Source organism: Rhinolophus sinicus, linkage group LG06 (assembly GCF_036562045.2).
Source record: "Rhinolophus sinicus isolate RSC01 linkage group LG06, ASM3656204v1, whole genome shotgun sequence".
In the NCBI taxonomy this organism is placed as follows: domain Eukaryota; kingdom Metazoa; phylum Chordata; class Mammalia; order Chiroptera; family Rhinolophidae; genus Rhinolophus; species Rhinolophus sinicus.
The window spans coordinates 21,915,957-21,942,682 of NC_133756.1; the positions used below are offsets into that span (position 1 = coordinate 21,915,957).

A 26,726-nucleotide genomic window follows, 5' to 3' on the forward strand; every position below is an offset into this window, starting at 1 on the left:
AGTGTGCCAGAACTAGGAATATAGCACACAGAGGTCAGTATGTCATATTCCTCCCCTTTAGATGTTCATTTGTAAGGCAGGTACGCAAACATATAAAGAGTGTAGTGTGATGGGTGTTATGACAGGAGCAGAGTGTGGTGACAGAGCTGAGGAAGAACCAGATTGGGTGGGTGGCTGTGCATTCACTGAAGGAAGGAATGCCGGAAGAAGAGAGCAGGTTTGAGAAAACAATTTCTTTACATTAAAAGAAGCAGCATCTGGAATCATGACTCCTTTTCTGTGTGTTATTTGAATTATTTCACTGAGCCATTCCCATGAGCACTCTGTTTATGTACACTTTTCTGTAGTGGCTTCTTGCTGTGATGTGTGGCACAGATATGTTTGGCAAGGTACCCAGTGTAATTAGTAGCAAGACTTGGTAAGAAACATGGCTTTTTTAACTTCAAGAGCTGTTCCCATCTCTTTTCTTTGCCTCTGTTCTAGTGTCATCAGTCCTATAGATGGGAAGTCCATGGAGTCTATAACAAGTGTGAAGATATTCCATGGATCAGAGTATAAAGCAAATGGAAAAGTCATCAGATGGACAGAGGTAAGGAAATAAAACTCGGCATCCTTGACCCCCTTTGAGCATAACTTTTGGCTAGGCCCAGAGACTCATTCTGGCCTAATTCTGGAAGATAAGAGAAAAAAAAAATCTGTTTATCTTCTCTACTTCATCTCCGTGGCCTATCTTAGCTCACTGTGAAGAAACGCCACCAAATGCAGGCCACAGCACTTTGTCTCCTCCCTTCCGATGAACTAGCTGGTAGAGATTTGTTTGCATTGAAATTCATGAAGGGTGCATCTCTGAATAGTACAGACCATCTTGTGTATTTTTCAGAAAGCCGGGCTAGTTATGCTGCACTCACATTAAAACTATCTTAGATAACACAGTCTTTAAAAAATAGATTTATTTCACCAATAAGAAAACTAGTGTGTCAGCTATAATTTAAAAAGAAAAAGAAAAAAAAACAACATCACTAAAGCTCAGAGACTAACTTCTCCAAGATTACATGGCAAGTAATGCTAAACTCCTGATTCAAACCCAGATCTGGCCAACTCCTGAGCACGTCTCTACTATATTGTTCCCTTAATTTGAAAGCTGTATTAGAGGCTCACCTGGGAATGAGAGGAGTAGGGCAAGGACCCTGTCAGTGTACATATCAGACAAATCAGAAAATTTATTCTCTGAGAGTAAATGGGTAGGTTCTAGGTCTCTTAATTTCTTTTCAACCTCATTTATACTCATCTATAAAATATAAAGCCTTAAATTCAAGATCTCTAAGATTCTTTGTAGCTTTAGAAGTTGTAATTTTGGGGAAAGTTCTGCGATTTTTGCTTTTCCATTTTACACACAAGGTCACAGGCCATGAGAGATTAAGTGCCTCACCCAAGTTCACATAGCTGAGTCCTGATAGCACAGAGATTAGAACCTGGTTCTTCAGTTCCTGGGCTGTGTTCCAAGTGACTTACTCTTTGTATCAGGCTCAATGTTTTCGTACACAGCTCAGTGGTCTTGTAATGATGATTCCTCTGACACATTTTCAGTGGAACATGCAAAACTCTTTATTGCTTACAAAGAAGTTTGACCTCTGTCCCCTCCTTTTTGCTCCCCAGTAACCCAGGAAGGTAGGGAGGCAACCCATCTCATTTGCATAATGAGAAAACAGGCTGAGAGGCTGTGTGACTCTGTGACTTGCTTGATGCTGGTTACTGGCAGAGCAGAGGCCAGAGGTCTCCTGACTCTCACTCCAGAGCACTTGGCATCATTTCACGCTGCTGCTTTCACCAAGGCATCAGGCACAGGGCTTCAGAGCTGACCCCTTTGTAGTACAGTGGTACCTCGGTTTTCGAACGTAATCCACGAGCTCTGAAACGTTCGAAAACAGCCGACAGCTAGACCTCAGGATCATGCACTCAGTGTGACATGTTCGACTTCTGAGTCGTGTTCGAAAACCAAAGCATTTACTTCCGGGTTTACAGCGTTCATAAACCAAAATGTTCGTCAATGGAGATGTTTGAAAACCGAGGTACCACTGTATTCTTAGTACAAGCTGCTTATTGAGCAGTAAGCTAGGGATCGGCATATATAAGCATATTTTGCTTGTAAGTCATTTACTCTTTAACCAGAGAGGACAGGTGCTTTGCATTTTATGAAGGCAAATTGGGCATTAAGAAGCCAAAGGACTTGCTCATGACCCTCCTGTGTGACTAGGACTCAGGCCTCTCAGTTCCAAATTTGCTGTGTTTCGGCCGGTGCCCAGGGCAGTGCTCAGCTCAGTCCCTGGACACTGACACAGCTCTGGCCTCAGCAGGGGCAGGGGCAGGGGCAGGGCCATGTGGCGGGAAAAGCTCTGTCTGTGACAAGAGGCAGAAGACTTGGATTCTGGGCTTGACCCTGTCTCTGTCTCTAAATATTTTTATGCACTTGGGCGAGTTTCCTCTCTTCTCTGAGCAATCTGTAATATGAAGGGGTTGGGTCATATAAGTTATATGGGCCGTTCTGTTTGATTCTAGGATCAATTCCTAAGAAAATTGTCCATTATATGGGATTACCTTTTAGAAGTGCACAATGCAAAATGTAAGCCTTTTCTGGTTCTGAGTAGAATGTACCATTATAACTCTACCTAGGGCTTTCAGGGAGAAAGGCAGGTTGCTGCTACCATTTTGTAGATGCAGATACTGAGATTGTTTCTTAGGTATAAGACGTTAGTGCCCTATTTTTGGCAAGGACTTTGTGGCATCCTATTTGTCAGGTCCTCTTGCACATCTCAGGGGACCGAGGTGCTAAATACACAGTGAGCTGATGGACTTGTTTCTTCCCACATCTCCTGGACACAAGGTTAAAGGTCTCTTTTGTTTGGGGCACAGGTGTTTTTCCTAGAAAATGACGACCAGCACAGTTGCCTGAGTGATCCAGCAGATCATAGCCGACTGACCGAGCATATTGCCAAGGCTTTTTGCCTTGCTCTCTGTCCCCACCTGAAGCTTCTGAAGGAAGATGGAATGACTAAACTGGGACTCCGTGTGACGCTTGACTCAGATCAGGTAAGGAGAGTCTTAGGCACCTTTGAAGCAGGTTGTGGAGTGTGTGCACATTTTCTGACGTGTGAGTTGTCCTGCATGTTCCCAGAGTTTCATTCTCTGGACCTTGGGCCTGACCAGATACAGGATTCTGGCCTTCCCTCCTTTAGTAACACACGGGCTGTGCTGCCTGGTCAGACTCTCTGAGCCACTTGGCTTCCTCACCAGAATGTCTTCCAAGAACTTGGTTTTCTTTTGAGTGTAGGGTTAGGAGGAGAAGTGTGTGTGAGGACCTGTCACCCCTGTGTGAATGACATCGGTGCCACCCTTCAGGAATCATTCTGCCTTTCTTAGAGGGCAGGTCCCAAGCTATCCCGTATCCTATTGTTTTCTTAATCTGACTACAGCAGGCCTCTGCTAACTGGGCTCTGCAGCTCCCACTCCTTAAGGTTTTCTTATTGTCAACATTTCCCTGTTTGTTAGTGGATGGGACTTGAGCTATTGCCCCACTAATCTTCCTGTCAACTCGAGTCTCCTATGGCCAGGCTTCTCTCCTGGTCTTGAAGTTTTTGAATGCTGTTTGTAATAATAATCCATTCTTAGCACATGGGCTTCTCCTTCCCACAATTCCTTGTCCCATTCCTTCTCTCTCGTGGCCTAGCACTCTAATCTCTCTACAGGCAGACCTCGGAGATATAGCGGCTTCGGTTACAGGCCACCACAGTGAAGTGAATATCGCAATAAAACAAGTCACATGAATTTTTTGCTTTCCAGTGCATGTGAAAGTTATGTTTACACTATATTGGAGTCTGTTAAGTGTGCAATCGCATTGTGCCTAAAAAAAACTACATATCTTAATTAAAAAATACTTTATTGCTAAAAAATGCTAGTTGTCATCTGAGCCTTCAGCAAGTCATAATTTTTTTGCTGGTGGAGGGTCTTGCCTCGCTGTTGATGGCTGCTGACTGATCAGGGTGGTGGTTGCTGAAGGTTGGGGGGCTGTGGCCATTTCTTAAAATAAGACAACACTGAAGTTTGATGCATTGACTCTTCCTGTTACAATTTCTCTGTAATATACAATGTTGTTTGATGGCATTTTACCCACAGTAGGACTTCGTTCAAAACTGGAGTCCTCTCAAATCCTGTCTTTGCTTTATCAACTAACTTTATGTAATATTCTAAGTCCTTTATTGTCATTTCAACAATCTTCACCAGGAGTAGATTCCACCTCAAGAAACCACTTTCTTTGCTCATCCATAAGAAGCCCTCCTCCTCCTCATCTGATAAAATTTTATCACAAGATTTCAGTAGTTCAATCACAATCACAACTTCAGGTTCCACTTCTAATTCTAGGTCTCTTGCTATTTCCACATCTGCAGTTACTTCCTCCACTGAAGTCTTGAACCCCTCAAAGTCATCCATGAGAGTTGAAAGCAACTTCTTCCAAACTCCTGCTGACATTGATATTCCGCCCCCCAAACTCTGATTCAAGCCATTGTTTCTCAGTTTAGTTGTGGAGGACACAGCTCCCTGGCCCGTGCTGGTACTACGAGCCTTGCGCTCCCCTGGCTGAGGCGGATGTTTGCCAGCCATCAGTCAGCCGCTCACGGCATCTCGCTGGCTGCGAGCCGCTCACTCCAGCTGCTGGCCACTCAGGGCAGCACACAGTAGCCCACGGCAGGCCATGGCAGCTCTCACTGTCCAGCGGCCGCTCACGGCAGCCCAGCTCTAGGTCAAGCCCATTGTTCATAATCTTAGCTGTAGAGGGCGCAACTCACTGGCCCATGTGGGCATCGAACCAGCGACCTCGGCATTTAGGAGCACGGCGCTCCAACCACCTGAGCCACCCAGCCACCCACGAATGTTCTTAATGGCATCTAGAATGGTGAATCCTTTCCAGAGGGTTTTCAGTTTCCTTTTCCCAGATCCATCAGAGGAATCTCTGTGGCAGCTATGGTCTTACAGAATGTATTTCTTAAATAAGCCTTGAAAGTTGAAAGTGCTCCTTGATCCATGGGCTGCAGAATGGATGTTGTGTTAGAAATCATGAAAACATTAATCTTATTGTACATCTCCATCAGAGCTCTTGGGTGACTGGGAGCGTTGTCAGTGAGCAGTAATATTTTGAAAAAATTCTTTTTTTCTGAGCAATAGGTCTCAACAGTGGGCTTAAAATACTCAGTAAACCATGTTATAAATAGATGTGCTGTCATCCAAGCCTTTGTTGTTCCATTTATAAAGCACAGGCAGAGTAGATTTAGTGTAATTCTTAAGGGCCCTAGGATCTTCGGAATGGTAAATGAGCATCGGCTTTAACTTCAGTCACCAGCTGCATTAGCCCTGTTCTAACAAGAGTCAGCCTGTCCTTCGAAGCTTTCAAGCCAGGCCTTGACTTCTCTCTAGCTGTGCAAGTCCTAGATGGCCTCTTCTTCTTATAAACATACGGCTGTTTCATCTCCATTGAAAATCTGTTGTTTAATTATCTTAGCTGGATCTGGACAACTTGCTTCAGCTTCCCCATCAGCACTTGATGCTTCACCTTGTACTTTCATGTTGTGGAGATAACTTCTTTCCTTAAACTTCATGAACCAACCTCTGCTAACTTCCAACTTTTCTTCTGCAGCTTCCTCTTGTCTCAGCCTTCATAGAAATGAAGAGTTGGGGCCTTGCTCTGGATTAGGCTTTGGCTTAAAGGGAATATTGTGGCGGGTTTGATCTTCTGTCGAGACCATTACATCTCTCCATATCAGCAGTCAGGCTGTTTCACTTCCTGATCATTCATATGTTTACTGGAGTAGCACTTTTAATTTCCTTCCAGAACTTTTCCTTTGCTTTCACAACTTGGCTAACGGGTGCAAGAGACCCAGCTTTCAACCTATCTCAGCTTTTTTTTTTTTTTTTTAAATCTTCACTAAGCTTAATCATTTTTAGCTTTTACTTGAAGTGAGAGACATGGGACTCTTCCTTTTACTTGAACACTTAGAGTCCATTGTAGGGTTATTAATTGGCCTAATTTCAATATTGTGTCTCAGAGAACAGTTGGAAGCCTGGGGAGAGGGAGAGGAATGGAGTAAACGGCCAGTCACTGAAACAGTCAGAACACACACATTTATCAAGTTTGCCCTTTTGTATGGGCATGGTTAGTGGCACCCCAAAAGTCACAGTAGTAACATCAAAGATCACTGTTCACAGGTCACTGTAACAAACATAATAATGAAAAAGTTTGAAATATTTTGAGAATTACCAAAATGCAACAGAGACACAAAATGAGCAAATGCTGTTGGAAAAATGGTGCTGATAAGGATTGCCACAATTCTTCAATTTAACAAAAAACTCAGTATCTTCAAAGCACATTGAAACGAAGTGCAATAAAGTGAGCTATGTCTGTACATTCCTGTGTATTTTGGATCCGTGTGACATGTCCCAGTGCTCCTGCTTTGATGCAGAGTTGTGCCATTTATCAGGGAAAATGTGAAAGGTTATGTATCTGGCTCATTTCCTGACAAGTCATCAATCAAGCATTTTCTATTTAAGAAGGTATTGCCTAGTGTTCTACCAAGCACATCTGGGTAATACAAATGAGGAATCATGGTCCTTTCTCAAATGGTGCTGATAATCTGGCTGCACAGAGATTAAAACAATTTAAAAAAAAAAAAAGAATTTTTCTGCTCAGTGTGTGGCCTCTTAAGGGGAAAGGCCTATTACATTCACCTTTGAATCCCTGTGGTAATAGGTGTTCAGAAAACGGTGTGTGGATGAATGGATGACTAGTAGAACAAATGAAATGTTCCTACTTTGTTAGGGGGTTGTTAACTAGTATATTTCCCATTTTCATTTTTACAAACCACAGATTTAGGTATTATTTCTGACATTCCATACCTCTCTGCCCCTAGCCCCTTCTTGGGAAACAGACCTTAACAGGTTAAGTGCCTTGCCCAAGGTCTGATGGCTACCAAGTCACAGGGTCAGGGTGAATAAATGACAGACAATTCAGGGAAAAGTAGAAATTTGTGTTAACTGCTGTGTATCTAATCCATGGCCACGGGCATCTCCTTTCCCGCTCAGCCTCCGTGGCCCTCAGCCCTCTGCAGAGACCTTCTCTATCCAGTAACCTGTCATCCCCTTCTCTCTCTGGTGTAGGTTGGCTATCAAGCAGGGAGCAATGGCCAGCCCCTTCCCTCGCAGTACATGAACGATCTGGACAGCGCTTTGGTGCCGGTGATCCATGGAGGGGCCTGCCAGCTCAGTGAGGGCCCCATCGTCATGGAACTCATCTTTTATATTCTGGAAAACATCGCATAAACAGAGGACATTTTTTTTTCCTGTTCAGACCTGTTGCAACAGCAGTCACACCCAAATCATTTGCACTTTAGAACTGGAAGATTAAGCTTTTGTTAACACTATTAATTGGGGGGGCGGGGTGGGAGTTGGGGCTTGGGGGACTGGGGTGGGAAAGGGTGGTTGGGGAGCCAGATGTTCCATAATTCTGTCTTCTATGCATTATCCACCAAGATCTGGGCAGCTTCCGTTACTGCACAACAGTTATGCTATCCTTGCAGCTACTCCCTTTCTGTTACTGTTTAGACAAGAATTCTGCTCCTGTTTTAAGACTTATAGTCTTATGCTCAGAAATGCTCAAATGGGTACAACCATCACCAAGGGTGGGGTGGGAGGGCAGAGGGGAAATAAAAAATGAAGCATCAGTCTTATACTCTTTGTACAGAATTGATATAAAAATATCACACTGATCTTGTTCCATTTACATCACAGTGACTTCAAATGGAAGTTACATTTAGATTTTTGCTTTTACCAGATTATTCACTGAAGTAAATCAAAGACCCAACGGATTATCTCCTTTCTATTCAAGGAAGGGCGACTCAGTATAAATGAGGTGACTTGGACAGCAGAGCCGAGGTGAGGATCGCGCAGGGTCTGCCTGAGTGAATGGCAGGTCCTGAATCGGGCCTTTCTGTGAAAGCTGACAAAATACACCCAAGACATTTTTAGTTATAATATACACTAGAGGTATTTTTGAAAACATTTTATTGAGAAATAACTTAAACTTCCAAGAATGTTGCAAGTTAAAAAATCTATGTACGTTTTAACTAGATTCATCTATTATTCACATATTTAACATTTTGCCTTGCTTTATCAGTTGTCTCCAAAATATTGGGGCATTTAAGTGAGTTGCATACATCATAGCCCTTTACCCCTAAGTACTTTAATGCTTATTTCCTAAAAATGACATCCTCTAACATCACTTCAGTTCTCAGTCCATTTAACATTGATGATACTTGAACCCAGCATCTCATGTCCTTCATAGCATCTTCCCATCTAGTAGTTTCTAGCCTAGGATCAGACGTGGCATGTAGCTTTCCTGACTCACCTTTATGTCCTCGATATTTCTGGTGAGTAAAGGTTCCCCCACCACACTTTTTTAATCGAAAATGCCTCATTTTGAATTTGGTGTCTTGTCCTAATTAGAACCAGTTTATGCATTCTTCGCTAGAATCCTAAGTGATGTGTCCTTTTAAGGGATTTACCTCTGAGGTCACTTGATAGCCACCTGCCCCTCATTGATGGTCAATTTTGATCACCTAGTCAAGGTTTTGTCCAATTTCTCCACTGTATCTTTTCCCCTTGGAATGAATAACCAATGTATAGAAACATTTTCAGATACTGCAAATATCTTACCAGAATTTCCCCCTAGATTTAGCATCCACTAAATCTGATGTTTCTTGTCTGAATTGATCTTTTACTATGATGGCTACAAAATGATTTTTCAATTCTAGCACTCCCTTCACATTTACCATTTACACTTGGTCATCTATAAGCAAAGTCCTTTCTTCTTTCCTGTTTATTCATTCTTTTAATTTTCACTATGGACTTGTGGATTACTTTTTGAATGGTTCTAAATTCATTATTTTGGTGCTCAAATGGCCTCAGCTTTGGCCAGAGGGAGCCCCTTCAAGGTAGTAGCTCCTTCGTCCTTGTAACATACTCTTATTTTTGTTTTTTTTGGTGGGGGTGGAAACACTTCCTTTTCTGGCTAACAAGATGCTCCAGGCTCATCTTGTGCTTACCCTGCCCCAGCCTTGGCATCAACCATGTTTTCTTTCAGTGGGAGTAGTATTAGAAACCAAGATTTGGTTTACGTATGATATACATGAGGCGCTCTGATTTTTTCATTAAAAGTTTGTTTTGGTCACAGACCAAGTGGATTTACAACTCAAAGGAAAGTTTGAAAAATACTGCTCTAGGGTAACTCACTCCCTTGTCACTGGCATCTCCCTGGGCCAAGTAGGAGAGGGTACATCTGCAGTAAAAGTACAGCTCCAAGAAACCTCTGGAAGGTTTCTGGGATAGTGGTTAGAGCTGGGCTGAGCACTTGGCAGTTAGAGGCTGTGGAGCATGTTGAGGGGAGCAGCTGTTTTCCAGAGGCCTGAAGGCCTGTCCTTCAATTCCAAGTGTGGAGCTAGATTATCTCTTTTCCGTGATGGGGGCTGGCCGCACTCTGCATCTCATCTGCCCAGACTCTGCTGGTGGTGGTTGCAGAGAACTGGGATTGTGACATTGCCCAGAGGCTCTGAGCTTCTACAGAAAAAAACAAGTAGATGCCCACAGAACACCAGTTTTAAGGACTGAGGCTTCAGACCACCCACTAAGCCTGACGATAAGAAACACTTGTTAATAGGGGGCAAGTATTTTGGTTGTTAACATCCAGCTTGGTCTGTATGTACCTTGGAAGTCTGGAACTTCTACAGAGGCTGGTTCTATTCCTACAGAAGTTTATCCTTCCTCCTGCTCAGCTAAATACATCTTCCAATTGGATGTATTTCTCTTGGATCAGTGCAACCTTTTTCATTCTCCCACTAAGGACAAACTCTAACCCTGCATAGTCAGGTGCATTCTCAAATGCATAATGTCCTTTATGTTTAGTAAAATTATCTTGTGGAATTGGGCATAAAATAGCCAAGGATAGTTTACTTTTTTCCTTGTTTTTATACACTGTAGTGTAAGAGTTATATAGAGGGCTGAAACCACATTTCTAAGTAAGTCAAATTTTTCTAGAATGTTAAAGATTGACATATAGAGATCGTTATAAACTGAAGAGTAATAGAATTGCCATTATGGTAATATTAAATTTTTTTGAATTATTGAAGTCTTACCAAATGCTAGACAATGTAGTTTCTCCAATTATTTTTATTAACATTTTCTGAGCATCTGCTGGACTCTAGGGCTATAGAAATATGGGACTTTGTGTGAGTTCTTATCTAATCTTTTCCCTCATCCACAGTGGTTCCTAAATGCTGGTGGACCCAAAATTTCTAACTGATTTTACTTCTATTATAATTACCGTGTTTCCTGGAAAAGAAGACCTAGCCGGACCGTCAGCTCTAATGCATCTTTTGGAGCAAAAATTAATAAAAAACCCAGTCTTGTTTTACTATAAGACTGGTAATATAATTAGTGTAATATATAATACCGGGTCTTATATTAATTCTTGCTCCAAAAGACGCATTAGAGCTGATGGTCTGGCTAGGTCTTCTTTTCTGGGAAACACAGGAGTCATCCTGGGAATAATTTATGCATTTAATACATTTCAGACAGTAAGCAATCTGCTGAACATTATGTTTCTATTTTTAGTAAGTTTGTGATAGTTTTTATTTTAATAATGCTAAAATCATTTTAATAATGATGGTAATGGAATTTTTAGGAATTGCATATGTAGCCAGAAGGGTTAAGGAGTGGAGCAGGAATGGTAAGGCTGTCTCTAGAGTTTGGGAAGCTGAGGCCTACAGATGGACGACTATCTGTAATGGAGCTGCACGAGGGGCAAGATCTTCTAGGAGTTGCCCACAAAATTTGGAAAACAAGCGCTCCAAATTTGGAAGCAACAATGCAGGTTTTAGAATGGTTCTATAAGGAATACAGTGTGAAAGTCATAAAATAGTTTGCTCTTTGTGAGCAAGCCTTCCTGATTTTAAGAAAAATTTCATCTTGTTCAGTTCACTGATTCAGAAGAATGTGTGCTTTGCACTAGATTGAAGAGAGAATTTAAAATTTAAAAATGATTTGGGTCATGGCTGGTTCCCAAGTGCCCATTGAGTCACTAATCTCCAACACTGGCTGCCTTTGGACAAATCTTAGGACGAGATGAGACTGGACAGGCTCTTCCCACTACCAGGGACCCCTACAAGCCTTAGCTAAAACAAAGGCCTTTTAAAAAGAACCTCAGTCCTCAGGTTCAGTGGGCAGCTTTGTCTTGCCTCCCTCAGCCTGGAGTTGGTTTTCAAAAAGCCAAAGAGCAGCGAAGGAAACTGAAAATGAACAGGCTGCAAAGGGAAGTCTGGAACCCCAGAGTACTTCCTATCGAACTGGAGTAAGGCATTACCAGCAGAGGCCCAAGTTTAGAAATTCATAGGGCTCATTGGAACCTTCGAGGATAAGCACAGCTGTGCTTCCAGCCCTCTTGGTAAGCACTGGGTTGGGTCAGGAACCCTCCAGCCATCTTATGAAGGGTAACAACCCTCCTTTCATTCTAGATTACTGCTTGTTTGACACACAGATGTGACTACAATTAAGTAATAATCCTGACATCTGTGGACGTTGTGGTAGTTCACTGATAGGTAAGTAACATTGGCCAGAAAGCTCTTGGAAAAGTCATCAGTCTGTCGTTTGTGCTGTTACCACTAAAAGATCTGCTCTTAAGGGCAGGAAAGCACGGGCCAGCCCCACCCCAGAAAAAGACACACACACAAACTCCATCCCTGAGCTGTGCTCCTGTAGTCCTGTAGTGCTTTGTAAGCTGAATGTATCTGCTTCACTTAGAGCCTTTAAAAATGATCCTAAGGAATGTTTTGTTGAACTTAAGTTAATGCTTTAAGGGGGAAAGGGGGCTGGGATGTTAGTTTATTTCTAAGAAATGTAGAATACTGCAGTTTTGAATATTAAGTCTATTGCAACTATAAATCTTTCCATCATCACCATCCATTCAGAAAAAGTCAAAGAGAATTTCTTGGTAAAGAAGTAGGGAATTTCCCTAGGTGATAAGCTGAAGAGGCAAGCCCTCCTCTGTCCTCTATCAAGAGGAAGCCATAGCGGCAGTTTCTGTCAATTAAATGTTAAAACTGCTACTCTGGATCTTAAAAGTGACAGGGATTTTGTTTAGGACTTGATGGTCATGCTGTGTAGAGTACATGAGCCCTATAATGAGTTAGACCTAGTCTCTTTAAAAATGGCTACATAAAATTGTGTGTACACACACACACACACACACTTTTCCCCCTCCAGTTAGTCTTTTAGTGGTAGGTGCATGAATCGAACCCAAGATACAACCTTGTGTACTTCTCATCACACGGTCCTGAATATAATTTCCCTCCTCTGCTGACAGCTTTGGGAAGCAGGCAGGCTAGTGCAGCAGCTGTCAGGAACTAAGGCACAGGCACAGGCAGAGCTGGGGCTGGGGTAAACAGTTGTGTGGCACAGGCTGACATTGACAAACTGGAGTCACAGAACCCTGTCCCTATCGTAAGCGGGGTGGGGGGTTCCGATCACTCTCAAGTTCTCCCATCCCTTCCAGTTACATCTTTTTAAGGCACATCCAGAAATATTGCAACTGGGAGCTGGGTAAGCTGTATGCAAGACTCCGTGGCAGAGCAGTGAGACTATCCTTGGCTTTGCTTTGGTGTGGAGGCCCAAGAAGGGGCCAGGAACAGAGAAGACCAGGGCGGTGGTCAGTAACGCACGTCCTTAACAGGTCTTTGGTGTTTGTATAGCAGCATCTATCTCCCTTACGTACAAAAGCTTCTGTAGCCAGCAAAGCTGTGAATAGTACTCTTCTGCACAGTCGCTGGCCTGACTCCTCAACGTTGACCATCTGCTACACAAGGCACAAAGCACAGAAAGTAGGAAGTAAGTCTGAACTACAGTGAATATACAAATAGAGTTTCAAAAGGATTTCCTAAAGCTAGTTAAATCTGGGCAAGTTTAACTTCCCTCCCCAGTTCTGAGGATCCCCGTCCCCAGTTCCGAGGGTCTTAAGAAAACTCAGCCCAAGCCATACCCAACAGTGTTGCCTCTGATCATCCTCACAGATGAGAAATTCTGAGGCTTTCTCCCTAGATATGAGTTGAGTTCTGCAACTGTCCCTGTTAAGGGCCCAGGCAGAGCAGGGACAGAGGTTCTGAGGGCCCAGACAGCTGCCCACCTCACAGGCCCCTGGGCTCCAGGACCAGCCAGTTCTCGGTGACCATCTGCACATCCTGGCCACTCAGAGGCTCCCGCAGCCTCACCTTCACCTCCAGCTTGCCCCCAGTGGGCTTCCTTCCGTCCACGACCTGTGACCGCAGAAAGGGAGATGGTAAGTGATGGGAACAGGCAGCTCCCTATGCTCACAGGTAAGGAATGAGGAGCTAAAGCATCCTGCAATGGCAACTCAGAAGTCTCCATTTCATAACAACCCTGCCCTCCTGCTATTTGGTGGTGGCGGTTTTAGGTAAGTCTTATAAAAAAAGTAGCATGAAAATCTAAATACACATCAATGCTCTGAGGTGGAGATGAGAAACCTAAGAGTTCTGCTCAGTTGCCACATGGCAACTCTTAGAAGAATGCTCTGACTTAAAGGTGTAGCCTAAAAACCACTAAGCCCAAACCCTCACTTAAGGAGGTGTCTGGGGCCAATTCCTAAACAGACTAGCTTCATTTTGGTGGCTCCCTGATCTGGAAATACCATATCAATTTTATGTCCAGAGCTGTTCCACTTCATCATGGTGCCAGACAATTGCCCCTACCATAACTGCCCTGCCCCTCAAACCTAGGAATTTGTATGTGCCAAGCTGACAGCAATGACCAGACCCCTCAAGGGCCCTGTAATCCACCATCCCTTAGAACTGAGTGGCCCAGAGTGTTGTGGAGAGTATAGCTACTTCCTGTCTAGGTGATGCTGTAAAATTTTCTCAGACCCTCTGAATCTCTTCATTTTTGAAATGGGAGTAGCACCTACTGTACAGCACACCTGTAGACATTTTGAAATAAATGGGCACAAAAAACCTATAATGGGGACTCATGGTAACTTAAGACCCAACATTTACTGAACAAGTCTTCTGGTTTGCCCACCACACCTCCACAATCTCTGCATGTTACCTCCAAAATCTCTCTGATCTCACACTCATTCTCCAGCCGCTCCAGTTTCAGGTGGGCTGTGCCAACCAGCTTGTCACTTCTGAAGAAGGATCTGGGGAGCCAAGAGTTAGCAGAGAGTTGGACTGGGCAGGGAGAGCAGGAATGAGCTGGCAGGGGTGGCTCGGGTGAGGTTCAGGTAGAGGTAGGATCCTCTGAACCTCATCTTCCATTCCAGGACCCTGTGCACAATTTCTCCCCATCCCTTGGAGGTCTGGCTACAGGAAGGGGTTTGAAGGGGCCCTGGAAGATGAGGTTCAGAGGATCCACTTCTACCTGACCCTCACCGAGTCACCCCTGCCAGCTCATTCCTGCTTTCCCTGCCCAGTCCAACTCTCCGCTAACTCTTCAAAGCCATTCCTTCCTCCCAGCCCACCTTGCAGTGTGACAGGGACCTCACCCTTTGTGGAAGATTTCAAATTTGATTCCTTTGCTTTGGATCACCCTCCTGAAGCCCCGGTGGTTTCGGTTGATGTTTAGTTTGAAGAGTTGATCAAATTCTGCAAGGCAAGAGAAGACCAGGGGCTTAGCTCCCAGGAATTTCCTGAGGAAGTGGTACCAGAGGCCTAGGGCTGGTCTCTGCCTACAATTCAGAGGGACTAAAACCAGAAGGTGACAGAGCATCTAGGTCCTGGCCCTGGACGTCCACAAGTCCACACTGGGTAGTTCTTAAGACTATCACACGATTATACCAAAGTGGGAGGGACCTGGAATTTGGAATCTGGATTCCTAGATTCAAGTACCATTTCTACAACCTCCTTGCTTTGAGGCCATAGGCAAGTCTTTTTACCTCTCTGAGCCTGTTTCCCCAACTACATCAGAGGAGTAGTAATACCTGCCTTTATCTCCCAAGTTGAGTACCAACTAAGATAATCGATTTGGAAACACAAGTGCTGCACACACGTATCAGAGAGCGAGAGGGAGGAGAAAGCAGCCCTCACCTGGAGAGTTTGTGTTCTTCACCACAGCTGTTTTGCTTTTTTGAGCCTGGTCCTACAGCAGTAAGAAGGGAGAAGTCAGGACAGCTTGAAAAAACAGGTCTACAGGGCCAGAAACTCTGTGCTAAGTCACTGTTGACGGAAGGGACCCCTATAGGGAATGGGCCCCTTCAAACCCCTTCCTATAGCCAGACCTCCCAGGGATGGGGAGAAATTGAGCACAGGGTCCTGAACCTCACCGAGTTAGGGTAGTGGAACTCAAACCGTACAAAAGCATCCAAGTCATCAGGGGTCACCCCTATGAAGGAGAAATGGGAGTGAGGGTCAGAGGGAGTAGCCAGGAGTCCAGCACTTGATGTGGAGGGAGAGCCAGTGCCTCCCTGTTGCCCGGGGGTGGAGTATCTGGGCAAGAGCCTCCTGGAGTAGGGGTGGCCCTGGGACTACCTGGAGGGGCTGGGAGGTTCATTCCCCGAACAATGACCAGATGCATTTCTGTGCTGTTGAGTTCTGAGAAGATCCTATAACCAGAAAGCAAGGAGAAAGCCCAAAGTGAAGGAGTGTGCTGAGTTTTAAAAGGTCCCCTCTTCCAGTGCCTGCCTGTCTGCCTGCCGAGTGGTGCTCAGGAGGAGAGTGGGCCTGGCCCAAGGAGGCAAAGCTTGCCTGGGAGAGCAGTGGCAGAGATGGTACACAGACCTTGGCCTGTGACCCCCAGTCCAGGGCTCCTTCCCGATCCGCAGGCCCAGTGCCTATGGCAGGGCCACGCTTGGGAAGCCTCACTAGAGGGGCCTAGTCTCAAGCCCTGGCTCCCAGCCTCTGGCCCATCCCTACATGGAGCCTTTGTCTCTCTTAGGCTTTTCTGTTTTCCAATTACAGTTGACGTTCAGTATTATTTTATATTAGTTTCAGGTGTGCAGCATGTCTCCCTTAGGCTTTGGTACCTCACAGTCTGGAACGTCTTCAACTCAAAGTGGTGGCTAGGAGGGTCGAGGCCTTGCGCCTGGGCCAGCTGCAGGATCTCAAGCTGCTTCTTGCGGTCATGAGCAAGTTTCTCAAACCTGACAGGGATGGGTGCACGTGTCAGTGTGACAGGGCTCCTTTTCTGCTCCTCACTCCACATGTCCCAGACCCAGCCCTTGCATTTACCGTGTAGTCTCAGCCACATTGCCCTGGTGCATGAACTGCTTGGAGAACAGCAGACACTTCTGAAAACAGAGGCCCAGAGTGACTCTAGGTTGGCTTTTGAGGCCTGATTTCTGAAAGCTCCAACCTTCTATAGTATCACCCCTCTCCTCCCCCAATACATACACCAAGGTCACGGTTCCTAAGTCCCGTAACACTTTTTTGCCTAAGTTTTTGCTGTTTCCTCCCTGATGACAGCCATTCCCCAAAATTCACTTAGCAAACTCCTATTTTCAAAACCTAATAGAAACATCACTTCAGAAGGCAGACTTGCAGGCAGCATTTCAGATCCATAGGCACAAGTATATGTATACGTTTTTCTATATTGATATGTATCTGTCTCCCCTAACACTTCTTCCTCCCATCTTCAAAGTGCTTTACCCTCCACTCTACAGTTTGAACTTCTTAACTACCCCGAAGGAGGGATATTAATCATCCTATTTCACAGGTGAGGAAAATGTGGTTCAGAGAGGGGAAGTGCCTTGCCCAAGGTCACACAGCCAGTAAATGGAAGAGCCAGAATTTGAATCTAAGAACATCTGGTCTGAGCCCCGTGCTTTCCCCAGAGAGATGAAAGGGGAGGGCACTGAAAGGGGCAGACAGATAAGCAGTCTACTGACCTCCTGTTGCTCCAGAAGCATTTTTTGTAGCTGGGTGTACACTTCCTCAGCCTTCTGGGAGAGTCGCAGGTCCTCATGGTGAATGAGGATGAAGTCACCCTCCTCATCCGTCAAGGGTGAAGGCACCTACCCAGGTTAAAAGACCCCTCAGGGGCCCCAAGACTCAGATTATTCCTCTACTGAGCCTAACAAAAGCAGGATTCCAAACTGGATGTTTCTGCAGCTTCTTCTAACCTCCCGTGATGGGAACTCATGGCCTCCCATTCTATCCCAGGCGCCACAACACTCTGCCTCCCACTGGCTTCGCCCTGCCCTGTCATCTCTTGACCACAGGCAGCCCACCTGGCCTTCCCCCAGCCTCTCCTGAGGCCATGGGTAGAAAGAGGCATAAACCAAAGGCTCTTTTCCAGCTGTCACCACATCCTATCCAAGTCTCACCTCCTGCAAGCAGCTGCCTCATTCACAGCTGCCCATCAAGCCCACCCCCACCCCCAACACGCCTGCCCCGCTTGAGAAGTCCTGCTGCTTAACCAGGTGGGACTCACCTTGGAGAGGTCTATAGCTCGGCCGGCTCGGACCTGGATGATCTGAGCCTCAAGGCATTTGGCCACCCGCAGATGAGCTTTGGCCTTTTCCAGGTCCTGGCCTCGCTTGGCCTGCAGGGCTGCCCGCTGGTACTGCAGTTTCCGTGCTTCTAGCAGTGTCAGCTGTTCCCGCACTGAAGGGAGAGCAACGCTGGTTAGAGCCATGCCTGCCCCTCACTCGACCCTTCACTCCATCCCTCTTTCCCTAACTCACCAGATGGATTCAGTGACTCCTTAGAACTCGAGGCCTTAGGCTGAGGCAGGGGCCGGGATGAAGGGACTAGAGGTTGTGCTGGCTTCTTGGCCACTGGGGCCTGGGCTGCAGACTCATCCTGCAAGTGACCAGGAGGATGTCACGGGGTCTGTTCCCCACCCCAGCCGAGGCAGCTCCCAGACTTGGACACTCTTCCTAAACGCTGCACTAACTTACGTGTGAACTGAGATGAATGGCTTCCCCTTCTGGGCCCTAGAAGCTCTGAGCTAGAAAAGCCTCATAAAGCTCTCTGAGCTAAGCTCCCCAACAGGAGACAGCAGGGTATTGGGGATCTGGGCTCCGGAGTCAGCAGACCTTAGTTTGAATCTAGCTTTGCTTATCTGGGTGCTGTTGGCCAAGTTTTTTCTCTGTAAAATGGACGAAAGAATCCGTCTCGCTGGGCTTGTTAGTACAGACAATGGGGTCTGTGTAATCCCTCATCTGCCATCTTCCCCACCAATCCCTGGAGTCTCAGGCCCTCAGCCACACCTCATCCTCATCTTCCTCTGCTGGGGCTGTATCCTCCGAGGCGGCCAGCTTCTGAGCAGCTGCTAAAGTCGCTGCCACTGCATCCTCCTCAGTGCCTGCAGTGGGCTCCACACCGGGGATGGGGGGGAATCCTGTGGAAGAGAGGAGCTCAGAGAGGGGCAGGGCAGCCTCAGGGAAGCACTGCGCTGCCGTGGGCCTCGGCTGGGATGGGTGGCTTCCACAGAATGGAGGCAGCTATGTTAGAAAACAATCTCCTCCTTCCCTCATCATTCTCAGAGACCATCTCATAAAGACCCTGGGCCAAGCACCACTCACCCGGAGGAACAGGCAACTCAGCAAAATCAACTTTCCGTCCTGCTCGGTGTGCTCGAATGGCATCTTGATATTGCTGAAAGGGAAGGAAGGGAGGGACCTATGGTGGGCAGCAGTCTGCAGGGTCCAAATAGGGAGAGAGAGGAAGACTGAAAAACAGCAGCCCCAGGAAAAAAAGCCCTGAAGGCAGTAAGAGCTCCAAAGAGAGCGAGACAGGCAGACGGAGACTCAAAGACCAGGGCTAGCTGCAGGAGAAGACAGCGCAGCCAGCCGCAGAGAGGCTGACACCGCAGGGCTGCATGGCTGAGGGCCCACCTTGGCAATGCGCTCGTGCATCCGGGCCTTGCGCTCATCCCCACTGCCCCGGGCCTGGATGCCTGCCTCACGGTACTTGTTCAGCCTCTGTTGCAGGGCGTCTAGCACCGTCTGTGGCTCAGGATGGGCCACTTGAAAGGAGGAAGGAGACGGCATCAGCTCTGCCTGCCTCTTCCCAGGTCCCCACTCCACAGCCCCACAATTTTGTCCTACCTGGGGTTATGGGGGTATCAGGGGCCATCACTTGCTGTACTCGCTCCACTGCTGGGGGTACGATTGAAGGTACTCTGAGGGCCTTGGAAGGCTGTGAGAGGGGCTTCAGGTCTGGGGGATCCGGAGCAGAAGTGTAGGTGGGATGCCTGGCCAGCCCCAGCCTGACAAGGTTCCCCCCCCACCCTCATACTGACCCTCGGGTGCTGGGGGCATGGCACTGAGGTCCACAGGATCCCCCTTCTCCAGGGCCTCCAGGACGGCACCAAATCTCTGCAGTAGTAAGAATAGCAGGTGTGGGCATAAGCCAGGGAACCACAAGAGCCTGGGCTGAAATAAACTCCCCCTCAGGCCAGTCTCACTCAGTCTTAGCCAATCTACCTGTGCGACCTTGGGCAGGTCATTGCCCCATCTGTGAGGGGTTGGACACAGGGCCCCTAAGCCAGAGGTCATACCTTCCCAATCCTCATGAGCTCTCGGGCACGGTCTAGGTCTCCAGCCCGCTTGGCATTCAGGGCAGCCACTTTGTACTCTCTCTGTCGGACCAACAACAGGGCCCGTGGGTCTGGGTCTGAATCAGGTGGGGCAGAAATGCCAGGACTGCCCAAGAGGCTCATCTCAGGCTGAGAAACGTCTGTGGAGAAACAAAAAGCCCAAAGGGGGCATCAGGGTCAAAGAACGGACATGCCCTGGGTTCCCAGTGCCCACAGGGCTAGTTGGCCTAAGGACCTCTCAGGGAAGGTGTGACTGACGGCAGTGACAGTGGCAGGATGGGTAAGCAGGCACTGGGCTCTGACTTTGGGAACCAGGACAGGATTTGAGTGTCTCTAGATACCTGGCTCCACGGTGGGAGGAGCTGGGGGGTCTGCCTCAGGACTCCTGTTGGCTGTTTCCTGCGGGGCCAGGGGCTTCTTGCCCGAGGCCACTGGAGGTGGAATCTCATCCTCATTGATCTTCTTGCCTTTCCTCACAGCAGCCAGCTGGGACTCTAGCATCTGAGGGAGAGAAGAGCCAAAAAACTAGCAGCCATCTTGGTCTGGACCCTGCTGAAGACAGGCCAGGGATCCCGCCCCTCCAGTGGCCTAACTTCCTGCTGCCCTATCCGCTGACCTCAGCCCCACTCACTCCTCCCAGCCCTGCTCCGTGGCTGGGCCCAACTGACCTTCAGGCCACGCTCACAGCGCCTGGCTTTGGCGGCTTCCCCTGCCTCCTTGGCGTTGGCCGCAGCCTGCTGATAGTTATGGATCCGATCCTCCAGCAGAGCCTGCAGCCCCTGAGGCCCTCCAACCTGTAAATACTTCAGGTCAGGACCTGGCCACTCCAGGGCCAGCTAGGCCCTTGTTGCTCCCTCCCTGCAAGGAAGCTGCCCCAGAAAACAGAGCTCTTGGATTCAAGAAGGAAGAACCTGCAAGTCACAAAGGAGGAGGCAAAGACTCACTGGACAGGCCAGAGGCCATGTCAGAGGCAAACACAGAGACCCAGACAATCTGAGGACAGCTGCGGGGGTGGTCTGGGAGAACAGAGAGGCCTTTGAGGCCAGCCAGCCACCAAAGAGTTTCTTGTGCTCAGTCGCTGGTCAGGGTGCAGCTGGAGGAGAGCCCTGGAAAGGGTTACTGCAGCCTTTCTATGCAAGCCATGCTACATGCATGTTACACATGGTATGTGGGGGCATCAAAGGCATAAAGGATCCCTCCAGAACCTACCTGAGCCGCTGGGACTGGAGCTGTTAGGAGAGCTGTCTGCACCGGGGGTTCCATGTTTTCCTGTCCCTTCTCAGAGCCATCACAGCTGGCTGTCTCATCGTCAGCCAGGGGCCCAGCATCCTCATCTGCACCCAGGACCTCCTGCAGCTCGCTCTGGAGAGACACAAGTCCCAGGAGCTTGGGAGCCTCACAGCCATACCTCTGATAGGACCTGAAAATAACGGACCTTCTCCCCCAGCAGTACTTCCCAACATTAGGCATTGTGCCTGCAAGACCCCGTTACCAAAATACTTCTTTAATCTAACTGAGGATAGCCTTTTAAACAGGGAAGACGACAAATGTGAGAATCCCCAAATGCAGAGCTCAGACCAGACATCAAAGGAGACTAGTCTCACACCAGAGTCAGGAAAACGGGCCCAAGAAAGGCAAGGCACTCACTGAACACCCAAGCACACGAGGACAAACACGGGCTCACCCAGAGCCCTCGGACACCAGCCTGCCAGACGCACCAACAAGTCTGCGTCCTCCTCCAGCCCTTCATCCTCCTCCTCCTCCTCCTCATCCCGCATACAGTCTGCCGCCAACTTCTCGATGTGGGCCATAGGCAAGGGGCCTGGGGGAACAGAGAGTCAGGGCGAGGCAACTCAAAAAAGGCCCACGAAGACTAAGGGAGCATCTTCAATGCACGGAGCATTCCTGTACCCAGGTGGAAATCCTGCCCTTCCACAGCCAAAGCCCCACCTGTAAAACTTGTGCTCTTCCTTTATGACCCAGTTCAAAGACCCTCAGCTGGGAAACCTTCCTGGGCCCCCCAACAGGCAACAAGCTGCTTCCTCCTCGGCATTTTTTTTTAAATAGTTAGACATTTATCATTTATATCACTCAAAATGTGTCAATCCCCCAACCCCATCCACTACCCCTCTGACATCGCACAGACCCATTACATTTCCACTGTCTCTACTCCTAATGCTGTGCTCCGCTTCTTGTAACTAAGTACGTATACATGTAGAGAGACTTATAGCTAACATTCATTATTGTTCGGCTTCAGCTTCAGGCGTACAGTGCAGTGAGCAGGCATCTACATCTTCCCTGAGGTGGTCTCCCTAACGAGACCTCCTCAGCATTTTTGTTGTAATAGCTCTTAGACATATTCATCCATTCCCCCAACTACATCTTTCACAGATCTAAAGATTTTTAACATCCATTTTTAATATCCACAATAATTCTGCGCGATAGGTAATATCATCACCATTTTATATACGAGTAAACTGACAACTACCAATATTAATTTTCCTCATATTAAGTGGCAGAGCCATGATTCAAACCCAGGCTCACCTAACCCCAAAGCAGGTTTGGACTAAGTAAGAATGGAGGGCCGTGTTTCTCCAAGACCAGGGAGCCCCTCCCATTTTCCTCAGCTCCCTCAACTAAGGGGTACATGGGACTGGTGGGGGGGGGGGTTCTCTCGGAGGGTTCCTGGTGAGAGAAGAGAGGAAGATTTAGACCCTCTGACTCTCCCAGACTTCATGACTCTGTCCTCTTCCAGGCTGGGAAGGGATATTCCACTTATTCATTTGACACAATTTCTATCCACTTATTAGTGCCCAATTTGTCTGCACTGAGCCCCTACACTACGTAAGGATAGGGAGCTGAGTCAGGTGGTGGAGAATCAGATTGCTGACTGTCCACTATGGTGAGGGGGGCAGACCAGGGAAAAAGTGAGCTCCCCATCACACAGGTAGGTGAGCAGGGCAAGACGGCTTCTTGGTGGGAGTGCTGCAGAAGGCACGTGGATATCAGAAGTAACAGGTGATCCGGCTGGCTCCTCCGCTGTGAGGAGAGGATCCTCTCCCCCACCTGCCTGAACCCATCTGGTCCCAGCACTGAGTCCTGCCCAGTGCCATAAACTCACCCTGTCCCTTGGGTGCTGGCTTCCTGCCTGTGGTTCCTACTTCCCCAGTGAGGGCCAGCAGCTCAGCCTCCAGGTCTCCATCATCTTCAGTCTCCTCCGTCCCCAGCAGCATGTCCTCAGGGCGGAATTCCACAAAAAGCCCCAGCTGAGAGCAAAGAAGATTTCTCAGGAACCACTCAATGAGACAGAGGTGGAGCCCAGCTCCAGAGCCAGTCTCCGGTCCGTGGCTCCTTCACTGAGGCCCGGCGTGCAGAGAGGGAAAGAGGCCTGCAGCGTTACCCCTTAGGCCACTCTTCTCCCTGGTGACTCCAGAGAACCCAGTAAGGCTCTACTGCCATTATCATTACTGACAACAACAGCACTAGCTGCCAGGCACTGGACTTCGCACTCTACACGACTATCATAGTAGTTCATTCTCACAACCCTGAGAGATAGGTCCTGTGTTTAAAATTAGAAAACACACATAACATGAAAATTGTTCTCTTAACCACTTTAAGTGTAGAGCTCAGTGGCATTACATTCACTCACACTGTTGTGCTACCATTACCACTATCCAGTCACAGAACTCTTTGCATCTTGCAGAACTAAAACTCTGTACCCATTAAACAATAACTCCCCTTTCTTCCCTACCCCAGCCCCTGGTAACCACATTCTACTTCCTGTCTCTATAAATCTGACTACTCTAAGAAAGGTAGGTCCTATTTATATCTCCATGCTCTGATGAAACTGAAACAACCTTGTAAGTGGCAGAGCTAGAATTTAAAATAAGATCTTGTGACGGGAGTCTATGTCCTGTATCCTACCACCTTCCTTACCTGCCTCTTTTAAGACAATACAAATGGACTATGAAGTCTCAGGACGTGGGCCCAAAACACACAGAGAGAAGATCAGAGGAGAGACCTCTAAGGCAGCAAAGCTCTCCCAATGGACATAACCCTCCAGCCCTGCATCCTTGGTTGGCAAGCAGAGTTGTGTCCTAATGAGGAACCCATGAGAGCACTGAGGCCCCTTCAGAACACCTTGAACTTTGGAGGTTCCTGAACACTCCAGATCACTCATATGGAAGTGGCCATAGCAGGATGCCTGGATTGAAACGTGTGTGTGGCAGGGGCTAGGCAGAGGGTCTCTAAGGGCTCTGCCAACACCAGTAGGCACTGCTCCAAGTCTTTGGACTAACAGGGATACTGCACAGGTAACCCAGTTTGCCCAAGCTGTTTAAGAACCCCCATCCTCAGACTAGCCTGGGGTGAAGAAGCCTTTATACATACCTGCTTGGCAGCTGCCACACCCTGGCCGCTGGCCTGAGGGCCCTTCCGAGGTCTTGGCCCTGGCATCTTGGCAGCCTAGAGAGATACCTGTCTAGTGGGGAGTAGAAGAGACTCAGGCTGGAGCAGACTTCAAGCTCCTCCCCCAAGAGTGCTACCAGTAGTAGGTGTGGTTGGTAAACTCCCAACTCAAGAAAAAGAAGGCAATGTTTAACACCAAAGCATGAAACACTAACACTGCAAGTACAGCACCAATGCAAGCAACAAGGGAGACGAAAGGGATGGGGACCACCTGTTAATCGGTTTAAGTGGGGGGTGTGGACAAACAAAAAGTTACAGAAATGGTTTGACAAATTTGGATTAAACGCAAGAGTTTGAGTGGGGAGGCGACTAGGAAGACAATTCAGGGAAGTAACTCTAGGTAAAGGGTGGGTGGGTACAAGGCTGGGTAAGACTCACAAAGGCCCTAAAGCTGTGCTGTCAAATATGGTAGCCATATATGACTATTTACATTTAAATTAAAAATCCAGTTCCTCTGCCAATGACTACCATTGGCCAGCACAAATATTGAACATTTTCATCATAAGTTCTATTGCCCAGTTCTGCTCTAGAGAAACATGACTCATAATTCTGATTCTCTCAGAGAACACAACCATTCATAGCACCTACCTTGTTTCCCCGAAAATAAGACCTAGCCGGACAATCAGCTCTAATGCGTCTTTTGGAGCAAAAATTAATGTAAGACCCGGTCTTTTATTACATGTTATAATGTAATATAATAAATTAGTATAAAATAAGATCGGGTCTTACATTAATTTTTGCTCCCAAAGACGCATTAGAGCTGATTGTCCAGCTAGGTCTTATTTTCGGGGAAACACGGTATATGTCAGACTCCGTGTTGAGCACTGGGAGAGCAGGAATGAATCTGACATGTTCTCAACCTTCAAAGGACATTTACATGGTGGAGACAGCCTCATCATCAATAAACAAAAACCACACAGGGCTGCTTCAGGGGCCACCCCTTAACCAGTGCAGAGAGAAAAGGTTTCTTCGAGGTGATGCCTCTGCTAAATCACACAGAATTTGGGGAAAAGGATTCCAAACAGAGGGAACAACTCATAATGGTTCTGAGGTGAGAAGGTCTGACCTGCACAAGGAAACTAGAGACCTGGGATTACTAGGGTATAAGTGTGAGACAAAAGGGTACAAGTGAAGGTAAAAATGTACGGGGCAAAATAGAAAAAGCTTTAAATTTAAAGCAGTTTGGGCATTATTGTGAGGGCAACGTACATGACGGTATCAGGTGGGAGTCACACAAACATCCTTCTGGCAGAAGGGAAGGAGGCAGGAAAGAGAATGGAGGCTGGAAACCGTCCCGTCTTGCAACGGACTTGGCAAAGGGGAGAGCTGCGGTGGCGTGGGGGTGGCGAGAAGTGGATGGATTCCCGAGTCGGGGGTAAAATCAACAAGACTCCGCGATTAACTGGACGTGGGCGCACGGGAGGGGAAGCTCAGGGTGACTCCAGGCTTCAGATTTCATGGAATGGGTGAATGGCGGACCGTCAACTGAGCGGGGACAGTGAGTGAGCAGGCTCAGGGAAAAGACGAGGTCAGACACGCCAAGTCTGTGGTTCCAGGGACACTGAGCTGGGGGTATCGGTGCCGGGCTCGGGCTCAGAAGAGGGCAGCCGGGTGCGGAGGAGAGGCGAAGCCGGGGGGAACCACTCCCGCGCGGCAGGACACAGCGCCCTGCCCGGCCCCAGCCGACTCCATCTCCCCCGCCATCCCAGGTCTCCCCTCGACGGGGTGAAGGTACGCGGCATACCTCGTGGCGGATCCAACTTTCCAACCCGGGACTTCTGTCCGGAACCGCCCAGGGCTCCCGCCGCCTCGGCGGCAGCCTGGACAGGAAGCGCCCGCTGGAAGACGGCTCGCGCCCTAACACGTGACTCCACGCCCCTGCGGCGGGCAATACGCATGCGCAAGACGAAGCGGGCGTCGCGCTCCAACAGGTGACTCCAAGGGTGGGGTTCTCAGCGTCGTTGGGCGGTTCCGGGTGTCCAGCTGCTTGCAAATACTGTAGGCGCGTCACCTGCCCTTGCCCAATTACAATTTCCCTTCCAAGCTGCCTCCCTCCCAGTCCAAGGCTCTCCGACGCACTCTGGCCTTACGCCTTCACTCCGCCCCTCCCGTCGTACGGGCGGGGCTGATGCAGACTCCGCCCTGGAGGAGGGGCTTCTCTGCTTGCCACCTGCTTCGTCCTCGTTCTTTGTAACTTGTCTAGGCAAATGGAAATGGGCTCACCAAATTTTTAATCATTCAGCACCTGAATGTACCCTTTCCAATCAGAAAGCGGGTTAAATACTTAAGGTATGATAGGTAGTGGGTGCTCATTGCTCTTCTTCATGAAGTCACTTCATAGATTAACACTCAAGTTTTTACTCCCCTGCCCTGCAGAGCAATGAAATGAGGGATGGGAAAGGGCGTTAAAAGAATCTTCCATCTGAAACAAACCTTGCAACTCACTTCTACCTAGCTCCTAAACTTAAATTATGTTTTGTAACTATGTTTCGTAGATAGCGGTTTCAAAGATCTTCCAGTTTCCTTGGACAATGTGCTTTTCCATATCCTATTGCTTTGGGTGGCCCAGAGACTGACCTTAGTTTAGCATTTTAAAATTGAAGTTTCACTTCCACTTTTTT

At 47.8% G+C, this 26,726-nt stretch overlaps 2 protein-coding genes across 6 annotated transcripts in view; one reads left to right on the top strand and one right to left on the bottom strand.

Annotated features, from left to right (window-relative positions):
• Positions 1–7,772, top strand: part of ZFYVE9 (zinc finger FYVE-type containing 9) — a 126,155-nt gene extending 118,383 nt beyond the window's left edge. The window contains exons 17-19 of one of the 2 annotated variants that reach the window (XM_074334715.1): positions 484–589; positions 2,911–3,087; positions 7,204–7,772. In XM_074334715.1, the coding sequence (XP_074190816.1) occupies positions 484–589; positions 2,911–3,087; positions 7,204–7,365 (445 nt within the window). In that variant the 3' untranslated portion in view covers positions 7,366–7,772. The remainder of the gene's footprint in view (positions 1–483; positions 590–2,910; positions 3,088–7,203) is intronic. The other variant, XM_074334716.1, reaches the window with a different exon arrangement.
• A 3-nt stretch (positions 7,773–7,775) lies between these two features.
• On the bottom strand, positions 7,776–25,986 carry CC2D1B (coiled-coil and C2 domain containing 1B). Of its 4 annotated transcripts, none has more exons than XM_019742807.2 (25): positions 25,850–25,986; positions 24,028–24,118; positions 22,760–22,904; positions 21,357–21,460; positions 20,848–21,000; positions 20,307–20,432; positions 19,980–20,139; positions 19,600–19,778; positions 19,342–19,417; positions 19,148–19,258; positions 18,935–19,065; positions 18,623–18,695; positions 18,308–18,438; positions 17,780–17,897; positions 17,527–17,699; positions 16,982–17,107; positions 16,326–16,384; positions 16,121–16,237; positions 15,627–15,700; positions 15,422–15,480; positions 15,186–15,237; positions 14,645–14,744; positions 14,209–14,299; positions 13,274–13,403; positions 7,776–8,041 (listed from the first exon to the last, which is right to left on the bottom strand). In XM_019742807.2, exons 2-24 carry the CDS (start codon positions 24,091–24,093, stop codon positions 13,275–13,277), a joined length of 2,553 nt encoding a protein of 850 aa, XP_019598366.2. In that variant the 5' UTR covers positions 24,094–24,118; positions 25,850–25,986; the 3' UTR covers positions 7,776–8,041; position 13,274. The 4 variants fall into 4 exon arrangements, with proteins under 4 accessions (XP_019598366.2, XP_019598364.2, XP_019598365.2 ...); XM_019742805.2 differs by lacking the exon at positions 7,776–8,041 and adding an exon at positions 10,252–12,946; XM_019742806.2 differs by lacking the exon at positions 7,776–8,041 and adding an exon at positions 12,806–12,943.
• Positions 25,987–26,726: the final 740 nt, after the last annotated feature.

Excerpts from the sequence above, each read along its gene's own strand:
- CC2D1B (XM_019742807.2), bottom strand. The coding sequence starts at position 24,093 with ATGCCAGGGCCAAGACCTCGGAAGGGCCCTCAGGCCAGCGGCCAGGGT. Across the intron at positions 20,140-20,306 it reads GCTGTGAGCGTGGCCTGAAG|ATGCTAGAGTCCCAGCTGGC; the intron begins GTCAGTTGGGCC and ends TCTCTCCCTCAG. Across the intron at positions 16,385-16,981 it reads TGCTTCTGGAGCAACAGGAG|AAGTGTCTGCTGTTCTCCAA; the intron begins GTCAGTAGACTG and ends CTCTGTTTTCAG.